The 27,948-nt window shown below is 44.0% G+C and overlaps 1 protein-coding gene across 9 annotated transcripts in view; it reads left to right on the top strand.

Annotated features, from left to right (window-relative positions):
* Positions 1–19,350, top strand: part of KCNMB2 (potassium calcium-activated channel subfamily M regulatory beta subunit 2) — a 161,236-nt gene extending 141,886 nt beyond the window's left edge. For 4 of the 9 annotated variants that reach the window (XM_009673784.2, XM_009673786.2, XM_009673785.2 and 1 more), the window contains exons 3-5: positions 6,076–6,246; positions 9,040–9,235; positions 16,974–19,346. In XM_009673784.2, the coding sequence (XP_009672079.1) occupies positions 6,076–6,246; positions 9,040–9,235; positions 16,974–17,258 (652 nt within the window). In that variant the 3' untranslated portion in view covers positions 17,259–19,346. Of the gene's footprint in view, positions 1–6,075; positions 6,247–9,039; positions 9,236–16,973 lie in introns of all 9 variants that reach the window. The other 5 variants (XM_009673781.2, XM_009673788.2, XM_009673780.2 and 2 more) reach the window with 5 other exon arrangements.
* Positions 19,351–27,948: the final 8,598 nt, after the last annotated feature.

The raw sequence follows: 27,948 nt of genomic DNA, 5'->3' as shown, positions 1-27,948 counted from the left end.
CAACTCTCGCACACTGTACAGCTTTTATGCGTCTGGATGATACATCCAGCTGCCAGAGATGTTGTCTGTTTACCTGCATGTGTGTGTGTGTGTGAGTGCGTGCATTGCGTTGTACAATAGATGGTTGAGGACAAGCAGCATGGTAGTGAGCTGATTACTGTGAGACTGCCAGCCCACTTAAGTGGTGTTGCTGGATGGAATAGGCTGAAGGAGACAGAAATAATGTGAGTTACGGGATCTCCCAGGGGAGCAAGGAATCACACAGAAGAGAAGAAAAAGGAGGGAGAGGTTTTAAGTCCACAGACAAAGCCAGAACTCAGTTGGGAATGAGAAAAGTTAAATATTACTGATGAAAGAACAATTGTCTGTAATGCCCAAACTCATCCTTCCAAAATCTCTCTCCTTTGTAGTGAGATTTGCTGGACAGCTTGTCTTGTCACAACTGGGCACATTTTCCTTTGTTTTCTTTTCCTTCTCCCTACTCCCCCTTGCCTCCTCTCCTTCAGTTCCCCTTGCAGTCACTATTAAATGTAATCACAGAAAATCAGACTCCAGTGAAACAAAAACAGAGGTCAATGTATCTACAGCGTCAGTTAGCAAAACACACTCTTCGGTCATGCTAATGAGACATTACTGCTGGCATCTGCTGGGGAAAACTCGCTCGTGAGTTCAGGCACTAGAGCTGCCATCAGGATGCTGAGCTTCTTTGGAGAACTGGTGAATTTGCTGAACTCTTCTGCAAAGGCTGCATAGGTTTTCAGCTCTTTTGATAATCTGATCCCACAAAGATATTTTAAAGAACAAAGGCCAGCTTGGTAGCAGGTTTCCATGGTCCTTCAGCTGGAGTTAGTTATTTAACTGCCTGTTGCACTTCTGCGAGTTCCCTTCCTAATTTAATTTTCCCCAGACAAATGTTTTTCTACGTTAATACGCAGTCTTGGACCGGATGGTTGAAGGTTAGATACTTGCAGGATATATCTGCCCACATGTTGAGCTGGCTGGGAGCCATGTGCCCCTGATTATCATGTCCTTAAACTCATACCATGCCTTTTAACAGGGCTTGTCACCTTGGGCTGAGCACTGGACTAAACAGGGCTCGCAGGCTTCTGGTCAGCTTAAACCCTGGGCAGAGCTTGCCCCTGCCTGCCTACAGAAATAGAGAGGTGGGGAGCAGTACCTCAGTACTTACACACCAGCCGTGGTAATTTCAGGTGCCTTTTCAAGCAATTGGGTGGGTTTCTTTCCCAGGCAGTCCTGCAGAACCATGCAGAAGGCTTGTTCGTACTCTGCGAACGATAAATAAAAGGCAGGAGCAAATGAGAGGAATAGAAAATGGAAATAGGAAAGTGCTGGTGGCAGCCTTAGAACTGCAAAGGAGAGGTGCTAACACAGAGCAAGTGTTGCTGACAGGAGGAGCTCATCTGCTAGCAGTTGGCCGTGATTTTAACACTCGTAAGGTCACCAACAGAATCACTATATCTAACAGGCAGTATGTTTTAGAGAAATAACTTCCTCTAGATGACCCTTTCCTAGGAACTGTTTGTTGTTTAAGCTTCAGACAGGAAGACCGTCAGCTAGGGCAGTAAACTTTTTTCCTAACACACCCCACAGCTGCAGACTTTTGAAGGGTCACACTGGAACAATACCCAGCTCCAGTGAAATGTCACTTGTGTGGAGGAATCACCGCCTCCTGTGTGGAAGGTGGCTCACGGCCATGTGCTTTTGCAGGACCAAGGCCAAAGCTGTGTATTTCATGGGTTTGTTTTAGATTTGTGCTCTTCCCCAGCTGCCACTTTTTAGGTTTTGGAAACCTAGTCAAGCCACCTTTCTTTCTCAGCTGTCAGTTATGTTTTTCACAACATTGTAGGCTTGGAAAGCTAAAGTACTGGTTCGGTTTGATTCACTTCAGCCCAATTTGGTGAGGATATGGGAAGAAATCAAGTGAACTTGCTTTCCCTCATCCAAGGTCTGTTCTTATCGACAGCAATCGTGCTACAGCCATCAGTGAGATTTCTGTAAGAGCTCTACAAGTTTTCTTGTTGCAATAGCTCTAATAATGAAAATTGATGCAGCTAAATATACCCTGTAAAGAAAAATATACAGAAATAGGCCTCTGAGCAGAAAAGTCCCTGAGCACAGGGAATTCTGAGGTAATATCTAGGATTTTTTGACCTTTGTATTCAAGGATTCTGATATCAGTAGACAATTCAGCATGAGGCAATTTAAGTGACATCTGCATAACAGCTTGATGTCAGAGAACTAAACATGAATTCAAAGTCACTCAGAATAATTCAAGCAGGCACATATTCCCTCCTGACAATCCCTGTGAGTGTAGCGTGCCAGAGGAGGCAGCATCTCCCTCAGCTCAACTCCATGGTTCATTTGCAAAGGACAGAATTTGAGGGTGGGTGATTTGTGTTTATTTTCAAAAAAAAAAAAAAGTACTTCCAGATGCCTGGTTACTATAGATTCCAGGGAGGAAATTAGATTGCTTTTGCAGTGTTCCCAGATCCACCCATTTTGGAGTGAAACAATAACTGTGGTAGTGGGTCAGAAGAAGCATTACTTTAGCTCCCCCACTCTATATGACAATGCTTTGTTGTAAATGCTTGGCGTATAGGACAATTACTAATACATACCTATAAATATATCATATCCCTGGCATTGTGAAGCTGTCCCACCCCATGCTGGCAGACCACAGAGTGCATAGGATGCACGTGGCAAGCCTCGTCCTGCACAAAACCTAGTGCTAGGAGGTCACATCCCTCACGATGGCAAAGAAATAGCTCCAAAGTGCAGCAAGTATCAACAGGTTTTTCTGTTAAGGCCAGTGGGCTCCAAAGAGCACTATAATTTGTCTAATATTCAAGTTGACTAAACATATTCCGGGCTGCTTAGTTTCATCACACAGGTTCTCCCTAAACTTTCATCCAGAGATAACGTAAGGAGTTGATGACTCCATTGCAGAGGGATCCCTGCACTGCTGCTTTGTAGAGAGAGGCAGAGGGGGGAATTGCTGCTCTGTCCCCACAAGGCACAGTCATGGCTGAGATTTCCTCTCCGTGCAGCTGTACGGGTAGAGCAGCTAACCCCAATCCTGCGAGCAATTTGGCAAAAGGAGCCTGGGGGCATAACAGGGGGGCAAACTTCAATTCGGAAATGATCAGGAGAGCAAAGACCTCTTGTCCTTGGAGGTTTGCTTTCTATTAAACGTCTTTGCGGAAGGAAGAGAGACCTCATGTTCTGACACCTGGAACTTCTTTAAAAACAAGCACTGTCATATTCGGAGAGCGATCATTCGTAATCACAATTACTAGGCGGAGTCACTGAGATGAGTAATGTCCAGGATGCAGTGATCTGTATTTACACATGCCGCAGCAGTCAGCTAATTGTGGCTGTGCAGCCCTGGGATCCAAAATCAGCTGGCTAAGCATAGTGCTCTTCCAGCTCAGTGAGCAGAAAGCGGTCCCTTGGCTGTGCCGAAAGTTCACACACACGTGAAATCCTGCCCCACGGAGCGGCACACACAAGAGCAGGCCACCCCTTCACAAACCCATGCTACAGGTGGCAGGAAAGACAAATGTTCGCCTAAAACGACTTTGCCACTCCAGCCAAGATGATGCTGAGGCTGTTCTGTTAGTTGTCAAATATTCTGCACAAAGTCACACATGTGCTGCATCGTGTGCCCCAAAGCCAGGGCTCCCTGGGGCAGAACATGAAGACCAATAATAGCAGAAGCTCCTGGTATCAGCAGAAACAAGCTGCCACCTCCCACGGAGCGGGCACAAGCGAGGAGGAAGAGGGATGGTTATTCAGCGTGTCTCCTGAGGCTGCTTCAGGACTGGTGTGTCACGCGTTAGCACGTGCCAACGCCACCGCACAGCTTGGCATACATTATCAGATTGACTTGTTGCAGGGATTCAGGAGGAGAAGCCCTTGACAAAGTGCACTAGACTGCTGCTGCCCTGCTGTTTAGGGCTTTTAATAACAAATATCAGGAACAGAGCAACCAAACAACTGCTCCTAGCATGGCCTCGTAGGCAGAGCTTTATTTAGCTTTATTTACCATGGCCAGTGCGCCTGGGAGACCCTCTTGGCAAGCCGTCCGTACATGGTTCTGCTTGCCAATCCCTGCTAGACAAATCTACGACACACCCTTCAGTCCATCTTTTTTTACCTCTCACTGCACGTTTCTTGGCTCAAGGCCATGTAGGAGGTATTTGTAACCATTCTCAATGAGCTATTTGTTTTTAAATTGTCCATTTGTATCACTTTTACTTTCTAGCTGCTCTGGTGACGTTAATGACTGATTGCACTGTGTCTATTTTATGTCAGCGTGCTGACGTAAGTTATGCTATGTGATCGGCTAATGTTGTGGAACTGCATGACAATTTCTGCCTTCCTGCCTGCTTCCATTTGGGACCAATGCAAATCGTAATAACAGCTCTCAGAGTTAAATACAGTTTGATAAATAATAATATAAAACTAACATTAGATCACTATTCTACATCACTTCTTTGAAGGCAATAGAATCCACCAGTTCACAACATATTCTTCTCCCTAACGGCAGGGGAAATTTCAGCAGCCTGAATTACCCTTTCATTTCTAACTAGGAAAACATTGACAAGCCTTAAAGGATGATTTTGAAGAGAAACCATGAACACCTAAAGTGTATCACAGTAGGCTGACTTTAGTAGTAGCTAAGAAATTTTTTGGCTATAAAACCCCACACCATATGTGCTTTTCCTAGCTATGACTCACCATCTAAACCCAAACTCAATTTAGGTTTCAAGGATTTCATTTCTGTCTTGTTTCTACTGTTAATTTATGGTTTTACATCTGCCTTAACCCTGACTATATCTTTGTCCCTGTGGCGAATGTAAGTTATGCAGTTAAGTCTATCACATACTGCTTTTTGCAAGGATGAGTGAAACTTGGTGGTTTCAGCTTAAATGCGTGGTGGGTTTGCTAGAACCCAAAGTGATGTTGATGTTGCTCACCTGCCGTTTTGCAGACAGTAGAAGAGGAACTTCTTCCACGTGTACTACTATGTCCATGTTATGGTGGTGCCAGGGCTCAGAGGTGTGCGGTTCACATGCGTCGGGTGCTGTCTGGATGATTCAAAAGAACCGTAACAGAAAACACAGGAGATTTTGACCAGCCTCAGGTCTGTAAGTACATTTTAAACCCACAAAGTTTGAGTGTGTTTGAAATGTACTCAAATACTTCCTTCTTCACCATTGTGTCCTCATGACCCATTGAATCATCAAAGGCTTGGAGATGAAAGAAAGATTTATGGCTAGAAAATGGAAAGGACTCTCTGCTGAAGGGGAATGGTTTGTTGTTTCTTCTTTTTAAAATCCCAGAACAAATAGCTTTGGTGGATAATTTTCTGTGAGGGTTTTCACGGTAATGTGTAAATGGGCTTCCAGAAATCTGCTTTTAATAAGGTAAATAAGCTCCCAATCAAAACCTCACAGAAACCAATTGCAAAATCCCCATTGTCTTTCATGAACTTGAGTCATGCTCAGGGTAGAAAATTACCCAAATCACTAACCTGTAGGGAATCAAGAAAGAATGTGGTCCTTCCAGATAATTTTTGTCACTACTTTCTTCAGGCTATTTTCTACATTAACTGTTGCCAAGTCTTACCTTGAGTGTAAAAATCTTACACTACAATAAGTCCTTTTGCCATATTCAGCTGAAGAAAAGGCATTTCATATACCTAAAGATATTCTAGTGCCATAAGCTGGAACTGACAGGTCAAATTCATCTATGGTGTAATTCTACTGAGCCAATGAAGCTGCACCAAAGAAGGATTTACTGAGCTGGCACAAGTGTCTAATGTTTACATTTGCAATAAGAGGTTTTTACCTTTTCAGAAATGGCTGTAATTTATTTTGGAGATGAATAAATTTCCACCAGGTCAGAGTGAACCCGTTGAAAAAGGACATCTGAGGACCCTTAAGCCTTTCTCTCCCACGAGATGGGTATGGAGGTGGAACTACCCACCCTTTAGAGGGTTCATTGATTAAATGTGAACTTCACATAAGAATGTATTATTTTCAACCTCAGAAATATTTACCAAAAAATCAGGGATCACGATCTACTGGACAAAAGGAAAACAGTCACAGCGCTAAAAGCCGGAGAAGATCGGGCCATACTCCTCGGGCTGGCCATGATGGTGTGCTCTATCATGATGTACTTTCTCCTGGGAATCACCCTGCTGCGGTCTTACATGCAAAGGTAATTTAATTATGGTGACCCTCATCTCAGACTATCTGCTCCAGTTGACTTCCTCTGGCTTATTCCTTTGACCCTTCTCTTTGAAGTTTTATAATCCTTCCTTTGGTCAATGCGGCCTGATTCTGCAGTTCTTTACCCGAGCATAAATCAGGCATAACCATAACGGAAGCAAATTGAGTAATATTGGCATAAGTGAGGGAAGAATTAGATCCCTTGTTTGAAAAAACGTTTTAGGCTTGCCATAGTTTAAGACAAGTTTAGTTATAGTAGAGGGGTGGTAAAAAGCTTTGGATCCTGTGTGTACTTCCCATCACACAGTCTGGGTTGCATATAATTCCCTGGTTCAGCTGGTGTGCTGAACGCTATAAGCCTCTCGGGCTTTGCTGCTTGGCTGTTGCTTTAAAGCCCAGTCAAATGCAGGAGAAAAGAGCAAAAATATTTAGCAGCCTAGAGAAACAATGCACTCTCCAATGAAAAATGGAGATTCATTTTCGGAAAGAAATCAAGCTGCTTTGTAACATGCAGTTTTCCGTTTGGGTTAATACTTTCATTCTAATGAGTGAAATATAGTAATTTGCTGAAAGTGAAAGATCATCTTTCATCATTATTGCACTGCACTTAATTTTTCTGAGTGAGGCCTTCTCCAGCTTCTCTGCTAAGGAGCAGAAAGTTTAGCTGGTGATTCATTAGCAGTACCTGAAAGCAGTTTTCAAGCACCAGTCCTATTTAAAATCTACCCCAGACTGTAATAAGGTTGTCAACAATATTTTTTTCTGCCCTAATCAGTGAAGTTATGGCAATGAAAAATGTATGATTGTGGAGCAAAACTCTCGTCTGTCATGCCCAAAATCATACTCTGTCAATGGCCAATACCTGGCCTGCTTTGGCTTATCCAACCCAGACTTGTTATTTAGACATATGTGTTAAGCGCTTAAAGTTGAATAGTATGAATATCCTCTATTGTATTATCAGCACAGGAGAATACTCCTTCCTGACCCTGCAATGAACAGGAAAAGCCATGATGCATGAGAATGATTTGTCTTGATTTTCAGTATCTTATTTGGGTGATAAAACTATTTATCCCTTTTTAAAATCCAGGCAATATTTAAATTTTGAAGACAGAGATCAAGCCCAGTTAGATATCTAAGAGTATGTACATTTCCAGATTGCTCTCCCAGAGCAATATCTCCCTGATCTCCCAGGATCAACTGCAGATGCTGCTGAGGTCAAAATTGCTCGTTCGGAAAGATGATTCATACTATGAGCTATGTGACAAATTGCCCAAAGATACGGAAACACCTATAAGGTATCAAATATTCCAGCCTCCTACAACAAGTCTGTTGTAGGTACATGTTAATCTTTTACCTCCATATATGAATAAAACAGCAGTCGGAAAGGTAAAAGTGAAGAAATGAGGAAGAAAGCCCAGGAGTCTCTGTTGTCACTTCTTTTGGCAGAGCCAGGACGTGCACAGCCAGGTCTCCCTAAGGGTCATTCTCCCTTACAGACAGTGACACCCACCATCAAAATACCACCTAGGAGGAAAAAAAAAATCCTTTCACTTGATTTCCCCTCAGAAATCATACCATAATTTAATAAAAATGTAAAATGCAATAAACAAGCTTAATTACTGCCAAAATGAAATGCCAAGAGAATTAGTCAGAGATCTTTGATGTCGCTTACCATTTAAAGCTTTTTGTAGGCTTTAGTGCCTGGCAGGCAGACCCTCAGCCCATCCCTTTCCTCCAGTTCCCAGTGAGGCTCATCAGGACTAGCAAAAGCGGTGGGATGATTGCGTTGGGCTGCAAACTCAGTAGCTTAGCAGCCTGCACCTCATATCAGTGCACGGCTGGGCATGGCACGGGGCACCTTGTCCTCAGCTCGGGAAGGAGCCCCGGCCTGGCCCATGTCTGCCGAGACCCAGGGCAGGAAGGGTGCAGGGCTTCAGGCTCCCCGCGCCTCCAGGAAGGACCAAAAGGGGAGCTGGAGGGGTGAAACCTCTCCCCAAGCCTATAAAGGGCACAGAGGCATTGATGTGCCCTTCCCACTGCTCCTGCCCCAGAAGAAAATGTAGTTGTAAATTTTGAAAAACAGAAAAGAAATCCAAGTGAACGTTGTTCGTACGTTTTTGGGCTCCGTCATTACAGTTTTGGCCTCTGGTGAATGTGAGATAAGCTAAGATTCTCCAGAATGATTGCACCAGCTGATTTAGCTTATTGTACACCTACAGAGTTGTCACTAGAAAAAGCCTTTCCACCAGCAGAGCTGCATGCAAGCTTCACTTGTATATAGGTGTGTGGATACATATACACATATGTGTACACTGGTAATGCGAAGTTGTCCTCAAAGCCTCCTTTTTAAGATGAACTGGACTCTGTAGCTAGCCATCGAGTCTTGGTTCAAGATGTCTCATCACGGTGTGCCGTGTGCTTTGTGCTCTCCCTTGGGCACGCTGCTCAGTTTTCGTCTTGGATTTTTCTGTTGATTTCCTTTAATCTCAAATATACCTCCTCCAGACTAAAAGTTCTAGTCCTCTTTTCATGTATAGGTGGACATATGTGAATCATGCATTTTTTATGCCGAAGACACAAACTTTACGTACTATAGAATAATACACCCAGTCTGTGACATGTGACTTGTACTGAGAAAGTCCAGCCGCTGCTCCAAAGCGCGGCAGAATATATTCTCCCCTGCAAGATGCCCATGGGTATATCCCTGACCGAAACTCTGGGCTGCATTTAGTGCTTATTGCCTATTCTTGCCATGCTCTAACATTTCTTTTTTTCTGCTTAGTGTTTGGACAGAAGAGGCTCAGTGCACGCTTCTCAATGCATCCATCACAGAAACCTTCAACTGCTCGTTTAGCTGTGGTCCAGACTGCTGGAAAATCTCTCAGTACCCCTGCCTACAGGTGTACGTTAATCTCACCTCTTCTGGCCAAAAGCTTCTACTCTACCACACTGAAGAAACAATGAAAATTAATTCTGAGGTAGGAGCACGGCACAAAATTTCTTCTCCCGTGGGTTTCTGGAGGGCTGCTCGCCCCGCTATAGCCATTCCTCCTGTTGAACCAATATAAGGCTTCCAGCTCTGATTTCCCTGGTAATTGTGGAGCAGAAATCAGTGTGTGAACTGAGTTCCCCATGTACCTGCTGTGGGTTGGGCTGTCCCTCGTGCTCACAGGGTGTCCCATAAGGCGGGGACCACTGCTGTCCACAGCCCTCAAATTTCCGTCTAGACTCAGGCTCCATCTTTGCACTCACATGGGGAGATCTCTGCCTAGAAACCGCTTATGAGAATAGAAGTAAACCCCCGAGCCTGCACTGGGGTAGGACTACGCAGAGCCATTCACGGGGGAGCAGAAGCTATGACGGCTTCCCAACTCCGTCCCACCCTGGGAGCACAGCTCGTCGCATGCTGTGTCTTCCCAGACCGGGGCTGGCGCCTGCCTCCTAGTCCACAGGGGCTGTGGTTGCCTGTTCTCCAACTCCTCGTCCTTTGCCAGCGTAGGCAGCGTTTTACAGACGGAGACGAGTGCTGAGCCCCCGTCACGTGTATATTCTAGGGGAGCTGTGGACAAGTCACTTGCCATTAAGGTACAGTTCTGCATTAAATCTTAACACCTCTAGCAATGTACATGGAGTATCCGTGGTGGTGAGAATAGAAATGGCCTTACTAACGTGGGGCTAAGCACGGGGACAGAAATCCCATGGCTAGCAGCATACATGTCTCCATCTGGATCTCTGGTGACAAACTTGCTGCCCAGACTAGCTCCAGTGCGGTCAGCTGTACCACTAGGATCAGGACCCATAATTTATCCCTATGGGTGGCACAAAGATGTTGAGAGTCTGCCAGAGAGAGATAGTCAAAATAAAAAGAGTAGCATAAAAATAAAAGGCCTAGTTTCTGAGCTTATATAAATTAAGGAGTCAGCCAGTCTTCCTTGCACAATTTCCCTGGTACCAGACACAGAAATAAGAGATTTTAACAGATTTTAACAAATCTGCATTAAAAAAAATTCCTCTCTCTGCTTCAGCAAGTGTAAAATTCGACATAACTTGATCCAGGTGGGACTGAGGCAGCTCATGTCTGGAGGCTGTAATGAACGTAGTGATGCACAGAAGGCGTCCCTTCCCCTGGCCTACAGTCACAGCTGTGCCGGTGACGCAGCGCTGCGTGCATCACAACCAAGGCAAGCAACCGGCTGTTCGCAGGTGGCTGTACACTTCCCTTGTGCAGTAGGATGCTGTGGACCGGACTGCTAAGTGTCCCTTTCCCCACCTCCTCTTCTTTGTATTTGTGGTGGTTGGGTACAAAAGCCTGCAAGCTGCAGTGACCCAAGAAGCAGCTAAATCAGTTAGATTTCCAAGCGCCAGATCTGCATTAACTGCTTAGTTCTCCAAGGTCACTGAACCCCAAACTGCAGGCACCTGGCAAATTGCAGCCCATCTCAGCACAGCCCTGGTTCAGCCTGCTGACAACGTAACCTATTGTGTTTCTATTTATGGGAGCCGTTCAGCAGACCAAATTGCTTCTGCATATTAAGATGAAGTGATATTAAAATTAGTCAGAGCGCTGAGTGGTTTCACCGGGCCAGTTATTCTGCTGGATAATTAACTCCTGTGGCTGATGTGCAAAGTCCTCTGGAGCCAAACTGTGAAACAAAGAGCAGTGTCCTCACCACCCCTCCCAGGTCGGTGGTGATGCAGAAAGGAAGCACCCAGCCATCGCTGTAGTCCACCGGCAGGACAGACTTAACTCTCTACTAGTACAGAAGCAAAATCCAGTGACACACCCACCACCGTTTTATTAAAACAGATCAGGTCAGTCTCCATCCTCCAGTGGATTCAAATACATCCAAAGATTCAGCATAAATCTCCAAATTCTGTTACTGATGATTTTTGTTTGCTGAAATCAACTTTGAAATTCTCCCAGGCACAGCCTCCTCTTAATTTAATGTAGGCACAGTTAATCCTTCTCCAGCCCAAGGTTGTTTTACAGGTTAAGCGCTGCTCTCAGGAGGATTCCTAGGTTTTCCTGATGTGCTGCTGGCTGTGTGATCTGAATCCAAACACCGTTTCAAACGGAGCTTGGCCCTTGATTGCAATGTCTACAAAATACCTGGCTTCTCATGCCTGGCTGGAATTAACAGAGACTCCAAATTTCAGCGCACTCAGAGCAGCACAACAAACCTCAGCTCTCTGGTCAGGAAGCCGCATCCTCATCACGGCCCCGCAGCAATATTTTGTGTGCAGTGTCCAGGATGGGCACCAGCACAGGCAGCGAGGCAGCAGTGCAGTTACCGCTGAGGTCAGGGACCGTCTCAATTAACCAGGTATCAGTATTTGCTCTGCTTCCTTCCTTCATTTGTTATCAGTTGCCGCTGAGAAACTAAAATATTGCTCCCAGACAGCAGTGAAGGCCCCAAGCAAGAGTCAGCTCCGGCTGGTTGGTTAACAGCAGCTGGGGCTGTTACAGGTCTGAGATGCAAAATAAGGCTGGCCCTGGGTCGCAGGGCATAGAAAACGTGCCAGCTCCCTCAGAGCGGTTATATGAGCCTCAGGCTGCTCCCAAACAGTTTAGGGACTGCTTGCACTCAAAACCTTCCCCAAGCATCTTCGTTACAGAAGGACTTTGGAGCAGTGACTTTCCTAAGGTAGTTCAGGAAATCAAGGTGACATCTGCAGCCCCCTCGTCCTGCCCTCGCGCAGACCCGCTCCCTTCACGAAGCCTCGCAGGCCTCTGCAGGAGAGGTGGAACGGCAGCGAGACCCCATTTCAGGTCCTGGGTGTTCAGGACTTAATGCATGGTTTTAATGCGACCGCAGTGCCTTGGACTGGGGAAAAATAACAAGGTATTTTCCAGATAGAGTGGTAGAGATAGAGCATCCCAGGCATCGCATGTCAGCTCACCCCCCGCACAATGTTCACCATCTTTCTGGTTGGTCTCTATGTGCACCCTGGCGCTCCTTCCCTGCATGATTTCCCCCCATGCTCAGCACTTCCCTCCTTCTACCTACTCCTATATTGGAGGTCTGCATTTCTTACCTTTCTCCCTGGAAAAAAAAAAAGAAAAAAGAAAGTAAAAACCACCATACCCTCTGTCACTGAGCCCTAACATTACTGGCAACGTTGCAGAGAGCGCGGTGCTTACCCTTTGAGGCCAACACGAGTGACCTTCAAAAGGTCAGCACAACCCTGCCAACCTTTCTGTCTCACGGATCGCCACCGCGCATGTAGAGCAGCATCTGCAGCCCATCTCTCTCCCCTTCTTCTCAACAGCTCATATTGAGGAAAATGCACTTTGATTTTAAATAATGATTAATCTAGAAAGCTGCTATCTAAAGTAGCTGTCTTCCCAAAAGGTGGGGAAAGGAGCAGGTGCGGTTTGCATTGAGATATACAGTGTACTGCTGTCAGCCTCCAGTTAGAATCCATGGGAAGTAAATGGATGCCAGTCAAGCTGCTTGAATCTTTCCCAGAAAAGCACACAAGACTTTTCATGCCTTTTCATTGCTTTAGCTGTGCATATTTTATCTCTAGCCTTTAAGACAAATGCAGCCCCTTGTCAATACTACAACCATAGCAGCCTAAATGCTTTCCCTGCTGCACTTTCTCTTTTCAACTGTCAGATGCTGTAACAGCCTCTGGGGAAAGCAGATCGGACCGGCGTCTCTTTGCTGGCAGACCGCTGAACCAGTTTGTCATGCTGAGGGAGGGTTGCAGTATTTAAAGTAGTTTTGAAGTCCTCATTCCAATCTCATACTATATCACTTTGAATCCTTTCATGTCATTGGGGTTACTGCTGATTTATACCCATGCTCCATAAATGAGATAACAAGCAGACTTTAATCATCAAAATCACTGTTATGCCAGCTATAAATGCCTGATATTCAGAAATGATGGTGGCATCTCATGGTTTCCCACTGAAAGTTCAGGTATTTATAACCCAGAGAGGAGTTTGTCTAGCGCAGGTGGAGCAGCAATGTTCGGCTGCAATTCCCAGCAGACCCATTTTTGGATTGGGTTTGGATGATTCAGTCTATAGAAATAAATATTGGACTAATGGCAGACACAAAACTCCCCCTTCAGCCTTTAATCCAACCTATTTCACTTTTCAGAAGAGATGCAAACTGAGGTCCTGGCCACTTTCTCATCAAGATTGCCACAGCACGTCTTATAAAAGTATAAATGAGGTGTTTCTAACCCCAGCTTCCAAGCTCAGTATGACAGTGACAAACGCCCCCAACCACAGAAAGAGAACAAGAACTATGTATTTCACGCTTCAACCTGAATTAGGAGCCTCTCTGGCAATACCGTTGCCATTCTAACTTCATTGATTTAATGAAGCTGCTTCCAGGTTGCCCGCAGATGTTGTGAGATCTCCATCCTTGGAGATATTCATAACTTGACTGGACAAGTCACTGAGCTACCTGATTGACTGGCCCTACATTAAGCAGGGCTTTGAACCAGGTAGCCTGCACAAACTATCCAATCCTTTAAATTAGGGAAGTCGAGCTGGAATATCTTACGACAAGTTCTTTTTGTCACTATCCAGTACGTCCTTCTTCTAATCAACTGCAAAAAACACAAGAGCCACTTTTCTCATGTCATATCACAGAATCCTTAATGGATGTAGAGATCCAGATACTGTTTGCTTTCAGATTTCTATGAGTTTGACAATACAGAAGAATAACAAAACAGCATAGATTTAGTAGTCTAGATTCACCATATATAGCATAAGAACTATATATAGAGAATACCCTGCCATATATTGAAGTAAACTAAATGAAGATCAAACCAAAGAAAACACTCAGAACATCTCGTTATTGATGTCTACCTTCTTCCCTGCCAACGCCCTATCCAGCACAACAGATGCCAGCAAAAGCAAAGCCAGCACAGTCTAATCACCCAGCTCTCGCTGGAAAAGCCATGTCCTGGAAGGAGGCCACCAGCACCCCGTGACCACAGCTTAACACACACAGACGCTTTAGGAATGTGTCCTTGCACGGAGAACTAGGAACCCCTCAGAGCTGAGCAGAGGGGCTGTGAAGAGCCACGAGCTCAGAAGAGTAGGATGAGGCAATCAGGATATGGAGTAAAGGGGACCAATGTCTTATAGACTGTGTAAAAGCCCATAGCATGGGGAGAAATGTTCTCAGCACCAGGAGCCGGGCTCACTGAAAAAGTATATCAACCTCCCTTGCACAGTTACCTTTAATAGCTTAGTTTTTTTAAAAGCTTGCTTGCCACTCATAGCCTGGCTAGCTTGATATTGCTGGTGTCTCCAGTACTGTTAGGTATAACAGACTACAATTCAAGTTCTGCTTGGGCCTTGAGTCTCCTGAGAATATGCTCGGAAAATACTCAGACTTGCAGGAAGTCAGACCTTCCCACTGCACTCTTGGGATGTTTCTGTAGACTTTCAGTCCAGGAATCTGTCATCATTTGGGCTTTTACATGCCTGCAGTTTTCTGTCTTTGAGGGGAGGGTTGAACTTCATCAAAAAGTAGCCAAGTCCTCATTTAATCTCCTCACTCAGGCGTGTAACAGTTGGGACTTCAAAGAACGAAAATGTATAGCACTAAACTTGCAAAAAAAAAGTCGTCTGAGCTGGAAATACTGCGGTTAGGATAGTGACAGTGTATAATTTCGTAAAAGAAATTGAGGTTCAGCTTTACTGAAAAATTCCCTCTACTTATTAGAATGTGATTTATTAAAGAGCAGTAGGGAGTGGAAGAGGGTTTGTGGCTTTGGACATTTAAGACAAAACTGCGCAGAGTGCAAGAGAATAGCCTGGAGGGAGCAGTCCTGCAGCAGCAAGGGGATAGATGAGATATGACCTCTCTGAGATTTTCCATTTCTAATTTCTAGAGCTCTATGAAATATTCATAATGGAAGTGCTAACATGCTCTACCCTTAATGCTCCGCTCTGCTAATGCCAGACAGTATCTCTGCTGTGCTTCAAATCATATTCCAAGCTAATAAACTTGCCAATGGATCAATCAAATCCTGTTATGAAGTTAATCCTTTGATCATTATTAGGGCTAGAGATTCGTCGCAGTACATTATGAAAAGTCACAGCATGGTCGTGAAAAAGAACTGAGAGACATTTATAAAGTTCATACATTGAAATAACAATAATCAAAAGCCATGGGTCACATTATTTTAATCAAAATGTCTTTTTTCCTTTGTAAAACTTCCTTCCTCTCATTAAATTACCTAAAGCTATTTTAGCTGCTTGCCCAGTAGAAGTGTGTTCAGCCATGCAGTAACGCAGCCAGGGCAGCATAGCAGGGGACCTTTGATCAGCCTATCACTGTAAGGGAGTGGTGATCTACTTGGTCCCTCTGTGCATGCTCAAGGAGAAGTCGCACAACAGATTTCCCCCCGTCCTTAAGCTGTTCTTGCCTAGGTAGAGAATTTAATCAAAATCCTATTCAAGTGTGAATACTTTCAGGTATGGAGGGGGGTAACTGTCTAAAAGAGAGGAGGGAGCAAGGGGCCCTGGGCTGTCCCTATCAATCCTCTTTCCAAAGTAGCAGCAGCAGCAGCAGCAGCAGCAGCAGCAGCAGCAGCATATTCAGGTGTTGGCTTGCTATGTTAAGGTCTGGACGGGGCTTCAGCCATTGCATGGCCGTCCAGCAGGGCACCTGGCAGGACTGGCACTTTGAACGGGATAGTCAGACTAGCCCAGGGACTCCTGTCTGTGGGACCCATGGAATATCTTCAATTGATGGACTCCATAAACTAGCGTTTTTAATTAACTTGTTTTTAGTATTCCCTGGGGATGTTTGAAACCCATGAGACATGCCCACTGTGTAGCAAGACTCCTAGCTTTGTCCAGTGCTCTCTCTTTGAAGCACAGGCTGTGCCAGGTTTCAGACAGGTGGTTTCTAAAAGTAAATTAAGTATTGCAACAGCTTCTGTGTTCAAGGTTGGCTCTTCTGGGTTTTTCTGAAGCAACAGGTAGCAAGACACCACTGCGGGCACTCCCATTATACTCTTACACATTGGTTAGGAACTGCACCAGATAGAGCCATTCCCAACTTTTCTGCTCTCTGTGACCAAGACTGAAATTCAAGCAACATCTTCAGAGAGAGTGAATCATTTCATTGCTCAGTGGTCAAAAAGAGGACTGGGAGCCATCCAGGTAGCCAGGCTGATCTTTAGCTAGAGGCTGAATAAAAGCTTTTGGGGTGTCAGTTGGGAAAATCTATGTTTTGTCTCAGACTTCCTACGTGACCCTAACTGAGGCATTCCTCTCAAAGGAAACGGAGTATTTCCTCTCTGCAGGTGAACTCTTCTGCCCACTATGATCATTTTGATCATCTGCAAGTGAGATCTGAGCTACTAGATTTGTATTTACAGACAGGCAATTACACATCTAAATGTGAGACTATGCATGCCACTTCAGATGAAGAGGTACTTCATCAGTTCCACTTTTGCATGTGTAAATTAGCAGTAATAATATATTCACCTATCTCACGAGGCTGCTGTGCAAATTAAAATATTAATGTTTGTACAGTCCTTGGAGACTCTCCAATGGGAAATTCTGTAGATGTGCAAAATATTGAGCTTTGTCTGTGATAAATTTATTATTAGCTTAATAGTATTGCACTCTTGTTACGAAAGCCGTAATCATCTTGAGATTTTCCTGCTCACCACCTGAGAACAGACATTGTATCTGGTTTAGAGATGTGTTTTTTCCCTCTGATTTCTTCCCAGTGCTCATACATACCCAAGTGCGGCAAGAATTACGAAGAATCCATGTCACTTGTGAATGTTGTAATGGAAAACTTCAGGAAGTACCAACGCTTCTCCTGCTTTTACGACCCTGAAGGTGTTCAGAAGAACGTGATATTAACCAAACTGTACAGCTCCAACGTGCTGTTCCACTCCCTCTTCTGGCCCACCTGCATGATGATCGGTGGAGTCGCCATTGTCGCTATGGTAAAGCTGACTCAATACCTTTCCCTCCTCTGTGAGAGAATCCAAAGGATCAACAGATAAAAACAAAAACTTCTCTGAGATGTATTTACAGCTAAAATACTGTTTTCTCATTCTTCACCAAAGAACCTTAAGTTTGTAATGTGCAAGTCTGTTATAACTTCCTTACTATATTCTTATAAGTAGAGCAATAATGCAAAAGCTGTTCTATATGCAAACCTGATGTTATTATTATGCAGAGAACAGAAAAAACTACTGTTTTGTGTTGATCGTCTATATGATCTTGTTTTATGCTGAGACTAGTACTTCTTTCTTTTCTACAGCCAAAATAGGCTCAATGTGACCATTTGCCAAGCTTAGTCAATGAATACATTGACATTTTCAATGTAAAGGATTCTGGGGAAAATTCACGCCTGGACAAAGGGCAGCAAATGACTTGTGCATCGCTTAGGTCTTACATCTGACTCAGGTCAGGCAATAGATCTGTGGTTTTATTATTATTATTGGCTGCAGGGAATAAAAGCATAGAATTGACAGTTGTCTGATCGGAGGGCACAGAATAGACATATTGTGAGGCCAGCATAAGCAGCAACAGTATTTTCAGCCTAAGCAGGACTTGGTGATGCTTTGTGTTAGCTTCCCCAGTTCAGAAGTAAATTTTACCCTATGGTGTTTAAGGTATGTTGCAAAACACTTTTATTTCACTTAGTGCTACATTTTTCTTATGTCTTATCAACATCATCTTTGTCACCTACAGAAGTTGTAGCCAAAAAACAAAAATCACCCTGTTCCATTTTCTACTCCAATCTGAGCCCTATTGGTGGAGATGGGACCAGAACTCCTTATGTAAAGGTTTATTACTCATTTGTCTTGTATTTGCTACCATATCACTGTAAAGAAAAAAAAAAACACAGTCAGCTATTTTTTCATTTTTTACTTCCAACTATTTTAGATTTTTTTACTTGATATATATACAAATATATATATAAAGATAAAGCTATATTATATCTAGTTGGGTACTGGAACCTGATTATGGGGTTTTTTTCCTTTGTTTTTACCAACTGCAAAGTGAGCAGTATAATTCATGTATTAATAACCTTCAGCCTTGGATTATATCGTAACATGGAGGAGCAGCACTGCAGGATCTTATCCAATATTCATGATGTTGTTTCAGTCAAAAGTCTCTATTGCCGTGACATCTGAATGGACAAAAATCTCATCCAGTTCTATAGGTCTATTAGCTGAACTGTTAGATAATAATCATAATACTTCTGGAAATCTCTCCTGACCTTAACACCGTATGCAGTGCTGGCTGAAGTGAATTTTTGACTTAAAAGTCCCAGGTGCAATGAGTTATTGGAAAAATTGAGGTTCAGATTAATATGCTGTCCTATTTGTCAGATATTTACAGTGGGGATTTTTCCAGCATAGTTCCATGAATATAGTCTTGATTTGACTATAGAATGAGTGTAGTCGTGATTTTTGCATAATTTATTTTTATTCCCTTCTTCAAATCCCTTCTTTCCTCTTCTGTTGTATTTTAAAGGCACCTCTCATAGTTTCTTACTCTGCACATAGCCGGAAGGACCAATGCAAGCCAATCTCTATGAGCACCCTGTGAACTCATAACCCAATAGTTCAAAGAAATTTACAGGCTTATTCGAAACAAGAAATAAACTTTTTCCCCTCAAAAAGCCTGCAAAAGAAGAAAGCAAGTATTCTGCCTACTTCAGCTATATATAAGTATCTTTCTGCAATATTGCATTAAAAATTTCAAGATGTTACAAAACTTTACAAGTGTAATGTGAGCTGTAAAAAAGAGTTCTCAGCAGTGAAAATGAATCTGCAGTCTTGTAATCAGTAGTATAATTTTCCTTAGGTAAATAAATTCCTGGAGGGTGGGGTTATAATTAGGGCTCAAAAAATATGTAATGAATATATTCAATTAAATCTTCCACATTTCAATATCTTCTGCCTTCAGATCTGCCTTGTTTCCTCAGACTTTTCTTTGCAGCTTGTTTTGCCAAGAAGTCAGAGGTGCTGATGCAACAGGGAATTCATAGATGTTATTTGTAACATGCTCATTTATCAATCTGTGGGATTTGCAGAAACCATCACCAGCGAATCTCCCACCGTCAGCCAGTGAACAGAAAACGATTCTCCCTCAGCGACGGCTGCACGGCTGGGGTGGCTGGGCAGGAGCGCGGGTGGGAGCCGCGCTCTCTGCCCCAAACCGCCCCGGCGTGCTGGGGCATCGAGCAGAAGTCCCAGAGCTCCTGTGCCGCAACAGGTAGAGCAACGTTAGCAGCACTGCCGTGCAGGTGCGCAGGGGATTAATTGCCTAGCGTTCATGCAGTACTCTGACATGAAGGTCTCCATGTTTCAAACACTAGTAGTTATTACAAAAGCATATTCTGAGAGGTTTCGTCCAGGCTGGAGGTATCTAGGTTAGTCCCCCAGAGTCACACAGCCAAGACATCTTGACCCATTTCTAGGCTGGTATAGCCCCGGAGGCTCCCACGGTGCACTTTCGTCCTTTACAAAGTTGCTATTTTTCCTCCAAGCAGAGGAGCTTGGATTTTCCTTCAGAGCTGCTGTCCTAAACGGTTCCTCACCCGTCTAGCACCTCAGCGCCTTCAGTACCGTCACAGACGCCAAAGCAAGGATCACACTGTAGATTTTGTTTCACAAATCAAAAACCACGCAAGACATTGCTAGCAAGGAACTGGGATAATAGAGCAGCTTTTCCACAAAGCTACTGACACTAATGTTGGCCATTTACATGATGATTTATATGGTCTGTGATAAAGTAGCTTTTTGGTTGTGCGTGTGACATTTGAGGTGCCTGTATTTGTGCATTTTGTTTCTAGTGACAGGAAAGCTGATTGTTCTTGACATTTACACATCAAACGCTGTTTTCAACATGTTGCACCATAAACATTTTACCCACGTTCCTGTGGGTGAAACATCTTGACGCTGTTGCAGTCTATAATCATTTTGTTGACATTAACAGAGAGATCTGTGGGATAGCAAAATAACTTGAGTAATTGGATGGAGCGAGGTAAAACAATAATTTTAAAGGGAATTATCCATCTGATCACTAGCACAGTTAACCCCCTACCGAAGTGTTTGCATTTCAAATATGATTTTGACAGCTCCTGCTGCCCCAGAGAGAAGACACATTTCAGATGGGATGTTAGTCTGTGCGGTTTCTTTCTCTACCTCCATTTTAAAACCGCTTTTATCCTCTGCAAAAGGAGGCCTATTCCTGCCTCCTGTAGGCAGCTCAAACAAATGACAAATATCCCCCCCTCCATCTGCATAGCTTCATTAGTAAAATTCAGTGATCAGATAGATCTACTGTAATTCAGAGATTCTGAGCCTGACTCTTCCCAGCATAAATGTTTCCTCTCTTAATGTCCTGGCTGGCACCTGGGATGGAAGGGAACAACTAACAGCCAGAAAGTGCCGTGAAACCTCTGAACAGAAGAGCACGAAATGAAAATGTAGGTGCGATATACTGTGGTATTATGAGCCTACTGACAGGTACCCTTGCAGGATTTAAAGCATACATAAGTATTCCAGGTGTCAAATTCACGTGGCCTTTTAATAGTTGCTATTTTCTGAATTAGATTATTTATGTCAGGTCTTATTTCTATTCCGGAACATCTAAATCTGAAACTAAAGCGTGAACGTCCCTGCTGTAATTCTCTGAAACTTGGCACCTTGCAGCGGACCTGCTAAATGTCATCAGCTAGGACAACAGAGAGCCTATTTTGGTTTAGCTTTTCTAAACAGGAGACATCAGTTTTATCTCACAAAACGCACCCAAGTGCAAGCAGTGGGAGTTTGAGGTGAATACAGAAAAGAGGAACCAGGGCCTAGGAAATAAGAAAGCCTGCATATCTTGATAAGACACAAAAAACAAAGAGACTTCAAAGTTGAGGGACAGCAAGGGAACGAACTCCCCGTGCAAGCCTGGGGGGGCTACTGGCTCTGCATCGTGTGTCCCCGCCGCAGGGGCCCAGGGCTGCACCGGCCCTGCCGGCCGCTCTGCTTTCAGAACAGACAGGTTCAACGGAAGAAGATGGTGAGAAAAGCAATGGTTTGTACCAGCCTGGTCTAAGCAAAGTCCTGCACCGGTCTGACTATAACAGCTGTGACCTTATATCAGTGCGACTCTACTACCACCTCTAAAGGGAATGGCAATTTCAGTATAATAGCACCTTAAAACTGAATAGCTAATTTCCCTTCTCATATAGCGATACACATATTAATATAGCTGCAGCCGTTTGAAAGTATTGAGCCACTATCTTTGTGGCGATACAGCTCTTCACATAGTCTGCGGATGTGAGCATGATAGCATCAGCTCTCCATTAGCTGCTGTGCTCCTCATCTATCAGACTTGGTACAAAACTCACTTTTCTGCTCCACTGAACACCCCAGAGCAGGTCACTTTCTGGTACTCAGCTTTTCAGGAAAAAACTACATGCAATTTGTGGTGTACCCAAACATTTCACAAATGTATACAAATGTCATCAGACTGTTTTTGGTTGTGGAGGAGAAAGGGAAAGCAGGGGAAAATATCAGTCGTCAATATTTTGAAAGCAAGATATTTCCATTGTTCAGTTTGAACTGATGTTGCCTTTTAAAATTCAAGTTTTAGTTTCCTTTTTTTTTAAAGAAAGCTTGAAATGAAATCATTTTTTAAAGAAAGCTTGAATGAAAAATTAACATACCAGTTCCCCAATGTGAAACAAAACCATTGGCAATTGCTTGGTTCACTGAACATTTTGAACTTCTTCTTTTTTTGAGGCTGACCTGTAACAGATTTCTTCTCTTCCATTTTTCTGAACTGTTAGCGACCTGCAAAATCAGTTAGTCACACAGATCTAATCACTAGCAGCTCTGGCAGGACGCCAGTGAGGTTCGAATGACAGCTGTTTCAAAGAACATTACTGATCATTATTATGAGTAAACTAAAGCTTCTGCCTTGAAGAACGTAAAAATGACTAAACTGGAAGACAATGGGAAGGAGAAAAGGCGCATTTATCAGTTATTATTAGCTACGTGTGGTGTAGCAATATGTTGGATCCGCAGTTCAGGGGCCAGATACAGTGTGCTCGGGTCGCCGTCGTCCCCGGTGTCCCCACCGCTTGCGGTGCCGGCGCGCCACGGGTGTGCACAGATTTCCTTTCCTGGGTATGGACGTACCCACTGAAGATGTTACTGCTCTCAGGGAGCAGTTCATGCGTACATACTCAAGCACATGTTCGACAAAATCAGCTTAATATTTTTAAACAAAATAGAACGGTCAGGCCACTCTGTTCAATTGTTTAAGCTGCTGCAAATTAGGGAGGACTCTGCTGGCCAAATCTTCAGCTCATACACCTGTGTAGGAGGACTCTGCCTGCTGTTTTCGCTCCGTTCCCAATTGGATAAATAAGTCAAAGAGTAAATACTGCATCTGTCAAACAGGCTGTATGGCAAACGCACCCCCTGTCCTGTGCTCCTGTGTCCCCAGCCCCGAGCTCCAGAGCGCCCTGTTTATTACCAAGGTTATCAGTGACACAAACCTGTAGCAAAAGGCTAGTCCGTGCCCCCAGCGGGGCTGGTGCTTGCAGCAGAGGTTCGGCTCCAGCTGACAGTTCCTCTTTAGTAACGCTGATAAGGAATTTCTCAAAGTACTGGGTTTCGTTGCTGGGGATTTTTTATCAGAAAAAGCTGACACTTTCAACTGCAACGTTTCACGCCACTCTCAAAACAACCTCCTTCAAGAAAGGTATTTTTGGTCCAGGTTATCTTGCAGAAACCGGGAGATCGCACACCATGGGAGAGGTGAGGTTAGCGGTGCAGGAGAGACAGCCTCAAGCTGCTGTGCTTGAGGCAGGCAGGGCACGGGTCCGACCCTCAGGTCCACGCGTCCAGCAGAGCCCTTCGCCCATCACAGAGCTGGCTGTCCTGAGCTATGTCCTCTCACACTTCTGTGGTTTTGGGAAAGAAGTTAGAAAATTTGGAAAACTAAGGAAAAAAACCAAAAAACACACGTTTTGAGGCAGAAAAGAAAAAGCAGTTGAATCTTGATACCTCAGAAAGAACTAGGGGCTACTATAACTTTTAATTACCTAATGCTGTTCTTCAGTTTGTGCTTGGAAACGTGTTTATAAGTTTTCAGAAAAACCTGAGGCCTCAGTTCTGAACCAAGCTAGCAGCCTTTCTTTGTCATTACTGGTTTGATCATCATGATAACAAGCCATTAGTGAATCCACTAAATCTCTAGTACACAGCAAAAGGCTCTTGCATGTGCACATCCCAGGGCATGAATTGCCTAAAAGCAATTGCTATAAAACAGGAGTGGCAGCTGCCTCACTTGCTACCCAGCAAATCTGCCTCCAGCCATTTGTTAGCCCCTCTCCAAACAGTTTTTCAGCAGAGACCTGCAATTGCTGAATTTCAAACAAACCTCATTTCACAGAGGATTTTCTCCCCTTCAGAAATGATCTCAAAAGAGCTGAACTGAACAATATTTTGGGGCGGGGGGGAGGGCGAGAACTTAGAGTTTTTAATCAGCTAGTGATTTTATTGTAATATAGAGGGTAAGAAGTATACTTTCTAAAATGCTCTCCAAACTGCATACTCCATCCATACTAAAGGGTCATCATTTTCAGGCAAGATAGCAAAATGACTCTCAAAACCTGTATAAACATGGGGAATTCCAGCAAAACCCAGCAAGAGCCTTATTGTCCAATGCACAGTAAAAGGACTGCTTACTTCAGAAGTTCAAGAAAAATGAGTGAAAAGTAAAAGCATCCCCCAGAGGTGTGAAATACTTATAAAAAGGCCAAATTTATGGTGGCGGATAAGACAAGTTCACACGACTATTGCACACTAGGGATCAGCCACTACTACAGGTGGTAAAGAATTTTTGATGACTTTTTTTCTTTCAGGAAAGAATGGCAGGAAGTGAAAAATGCTGATGGATCAAATGGGAATGGAGTATTTTCCATCTGTCCTCTATTTCTAATGTATTCCGGGAAAAAATGTTAGAAAACTGCTGAAACACTGTTTTTTGTCACTCCATTCACCCAAACTTGTATCATTTTTAAATACAAACCAGCTTTCTGTTTCAAAAGTTAGACTGTTTTGATTTGGAAAAAATACAAGGACAAAAATTTGAACCTGAAATTGAGTGATCTACTGCTATGACACTGAGCTCTTTATATTGACCTAACTTTAATTTTTTTAGGTTTTTCAGTTGGCAGGAAATTGAAGATTTTAATTTTTCATCCCAGATGCAGGATAGGAAAAAAAAAACACACAAATGTTGAGGAATTGTAAAAATTCTCCTCCTCAGCTCAGGCTCATATATTCAAGAAAAGAAAAAGTCTCCTAGAGTAGATTTTCTGACGTACTGTGTGATAATGTCCATGAGGAAGGTGGGACATATGATCATATCTCTCCCTGAACTCTCAGGCGTGGTTATTCTTTTGCATAACTGCAAATATTATTCTACACTCAATTATAAAGCACTTAATATCCCGCCACCTGCACACCTAACTCTAGATCAAAAGAAAAGAATCTATTGTATCCGAAGCCTGCCAGGCAGCTTCAGACTCAAAATACAATGGGGAAGAAGGAAGAGCACTTTGAAACACTTCCACATGGAAGGTACTTGTGGTTTTAATCACTGTGCACATAAAGTCTGTTATATTCATCACAGATTAAGCAGGAAGCAAAGCATAGTGGCTAAGCAGGAACACCTTTATCACTCCCCTTAGACTAAGGGTTCAAAGTCATTAATATAGCCAATCAGCTGAACAATATAACGGGAGTTTGTTAAAACCGCAGCAGGCTGCAAAACCCAGTTCAGAGGAAGTCCTGGTGTAATTAGATGTCCCTTCCTCTGCACCGCTCTACCGTATGCTTAAAGACGTGTGGGAAAGCAAGTCAATACCAGCTGCCGTGCATTTCCCACCACCGGCTGCTCTTTCTTCCTCAGCACATGCTGACTCCCATCCCCTGCAAAGTGGGATTCCTTGGTCTCAGGATGCAAGTATTAGACATTAGCTGCCCTCCCTGTACAAGAATACATGGGCCAGAAATCTGTAACACTGTGTGTCATTTTGTACCATCCAAACTATGACTTGAAAGTGCTATCAGTCTGATGTTCCTATTAAACAGCCCCCAGGAAAGAGAGGGAAAGCATGCAAGGGGAAAGACAAAGAGCAGAAGTTAATAAATAAGATGTTCTGCTTCACTTGGAAGAAACAAGGCTCATCTTCTTCCACGTTAGTCTCTCCTTGAGCAGAAGTTGCTCAGAGGGAACTTGCTCTGCACACCACAGCCAGACAGCAGCAGATGCTGGAGTCAGATTAACCAGGACAGGCCTATCCTCTTAACCCTTGATCTAACTACTGGCACATCTCCTGCTGATGGGCCAAGTCCATAGAGATGAATTCAAAGGAAAAGCCAAGGCACTAAAACTGTGGTGCACATGGTATGTCCTGTTTGGAAATAAGGCCCAAGACTACTTCATAGGCACAACACGCAGCTCTTTCGCAAGCTCTGCGTCCCAACAAATAGCTGATTATTAGTCCCACTGAACTGGATGCTAAACATTTCAAATATTCAATATGAGCAACAGAAAATAGAAGAAAAATTTCTGAGGCAAGAGAAGAAATTACCCAGTCTAGACGTCTGACCTTGTTCCACTGAGATAAGCATGCACTGATTTCAAACAGATTGGAATTCAAGAGCAGTCCAAGTAATGAATTAATGTGGAAAGGAAATACTTTACTAGCAGTGCAACCATCCTAGCTTGCACTCTCTGTAGCTGCCCAGAGCTCACATTCATTCATACCCAGTTTGGGACAGCATAATTAATCTACCGGTAATCTCCACGCCAAAGGGTTTTGTGCCAGACAAACCTCAAAAAAGATGTTGCAGAAAGTTGCAATGGAAAAATTTCCAGCGCAATTATACCGACCTGAGGGGTCTACCTTCTTCAAAGCTGCTGGTGATTTTTACTTCTGTTTATCTACGACAAGCTGAAAATAGACCTGCTCCTCTGCAGTGCAGAGCAGGAAGCACAGTATCAACCACCTTTGAGATATCCTGTATTACTGAACGCTGAGATGCTTAGCCACATTGAGTCTAAATATTCAGACTCACAGACCACCTTAAAGTATACCCACATAGTGTCACCAGAGTCACCAGATTAAACCAGGAGACATGGGTACTATCAGCTGGGCAATGGGGGAGAAGGGAAAGCAACTGCAAAATCCACACAAAAAACAGGAAACATTGGGCTGTGCTGTGGGCTGCTTTGCAGCACCTAGCTGAATTAGCGTAAAGACACTCCGATACTGGCATTAGGATCTGGTATTCAAGTGCCGTGCAATACAGGACTTCTCAAAAGAACAGGGGTCAAGTTAGAAGCCATGAAGGAGTTGGCTGTTGGCAAAGAATTTGACCAACCTCTTAAAAACTTGATTTTGTGCTAACAATCCATTGCACTCTTCTCACTCAGAGTCTTCCCGTTAAGGACACCAGGCAGAGTTATCCAAAAGGCTTTCCTTGTGCTAAGGAGTACTAAAATTAGCATTATCATTAAAGGGAATTCAGATACTCTCCTGTCGAAACTGAGAGGTCTTTACTCCATCAACATTTCTCCTGAAGCTGATGGAGCAAAACTTTCAGTATCTTGCCCTGTGCCTAGGCATAATAACCTGTCCCAGTGTGTCTTTTTTTATTCTGGCTAGCTATACTTGTGTACTGACATGAACACCTGAAATTTGCAGCTCTTAAGCTCATCATTGTCTTTTAGATTAACAGATTCTGTTGTCCCCTCTTTGCTGCCATTAACCTTTATCATTCCCACAGTACAGGGCAAATGGCAGCACTGCCGCATGGTGATGCACAGCAGGAGACGGTCTGCGACAGCAAGGCTGCAGCAGAGGAAGTGTGGCGCCTCACCTGCCGCGCAGTGCAGCGGCAGCCCATCAGCAGCAGGAGGCCCAGGTTACAGCGATAGCTAGAGAGAAAGCGAGCAAACGCCGCTCCCAAAAGCCAGCAGGTCTTGTACCGCAGCTGGAAACCACTCTGCAGAACTAACTATGCAGCAACCGAGAGTCAAATCTGCCTGGCTCAGGCTGCTTCAGAGAGCCAGCGTCATAATTCAAGAGCTGCCAGTTCACGGTCTGGAAGCTTTGGCAGTAAATAAAAGAGCCTCTAGCCGGTGGAGGGGAAGAGGCAGCCCTGCAGGTGTGAGACGACATTGCTGCAGTGGGGCTCGCTGGCCTGGATCTGCAGGCAGCCTAACACAGCGTCTCCAAGAGATAGGTTAAAGCTGAATCCTCATAACAGCCAGTCTTGCAGAAACAAGAAACAGGACGCTGAGGAATTGCAGTCCCACATCTCAGAGGGGCACACAGAAGAGGATGCTGGAGAGTTTTAAATGACTCTGTACCTTAATCACAAGTGGTATCCCTTTTCGAGCCCCCACAAGTCTGCAGGATGCAGTCTGCAATCAGAAATTCAGGGGAAATTCACTGCTGCTTATTTTCCTGTTTCCTGCCATTAGCTTTGTGCTGTTCAATGGTCACCTTAAGGAGGGAAAACATCTGCAGTCCCAGATTTCTGCTGCCATCTCTGGCAGTCCTTCACTTGAAGCCAATAACATTCTGGCCACAAATAGCAAATTAATGATCTAAGAAATATGTGGTTCCCTTGTAACCTGAGACACTCCCCACCC

The sequence above is a fragment of the Struthio camelus genome, chromosome 9, assembly GCF_040807025.1.
Source record: "Struthio camelus isolate bStrCam1 chromosome 9, bStrCam1.hap1, whole genome shotgun sequence".
In the NCBI taxonomy this organism is placed as follows: domain Eukaryota; kingdom Metazoa; phylum Chordata; class Aves; order Struthioniformes; family Struthionidae; genus Struthio; species Struthio camelus.
Note: the sequence above shows the minus strand (reverse complement) of the source record. Positions and strands in the feature narration are given on the sequence as shown.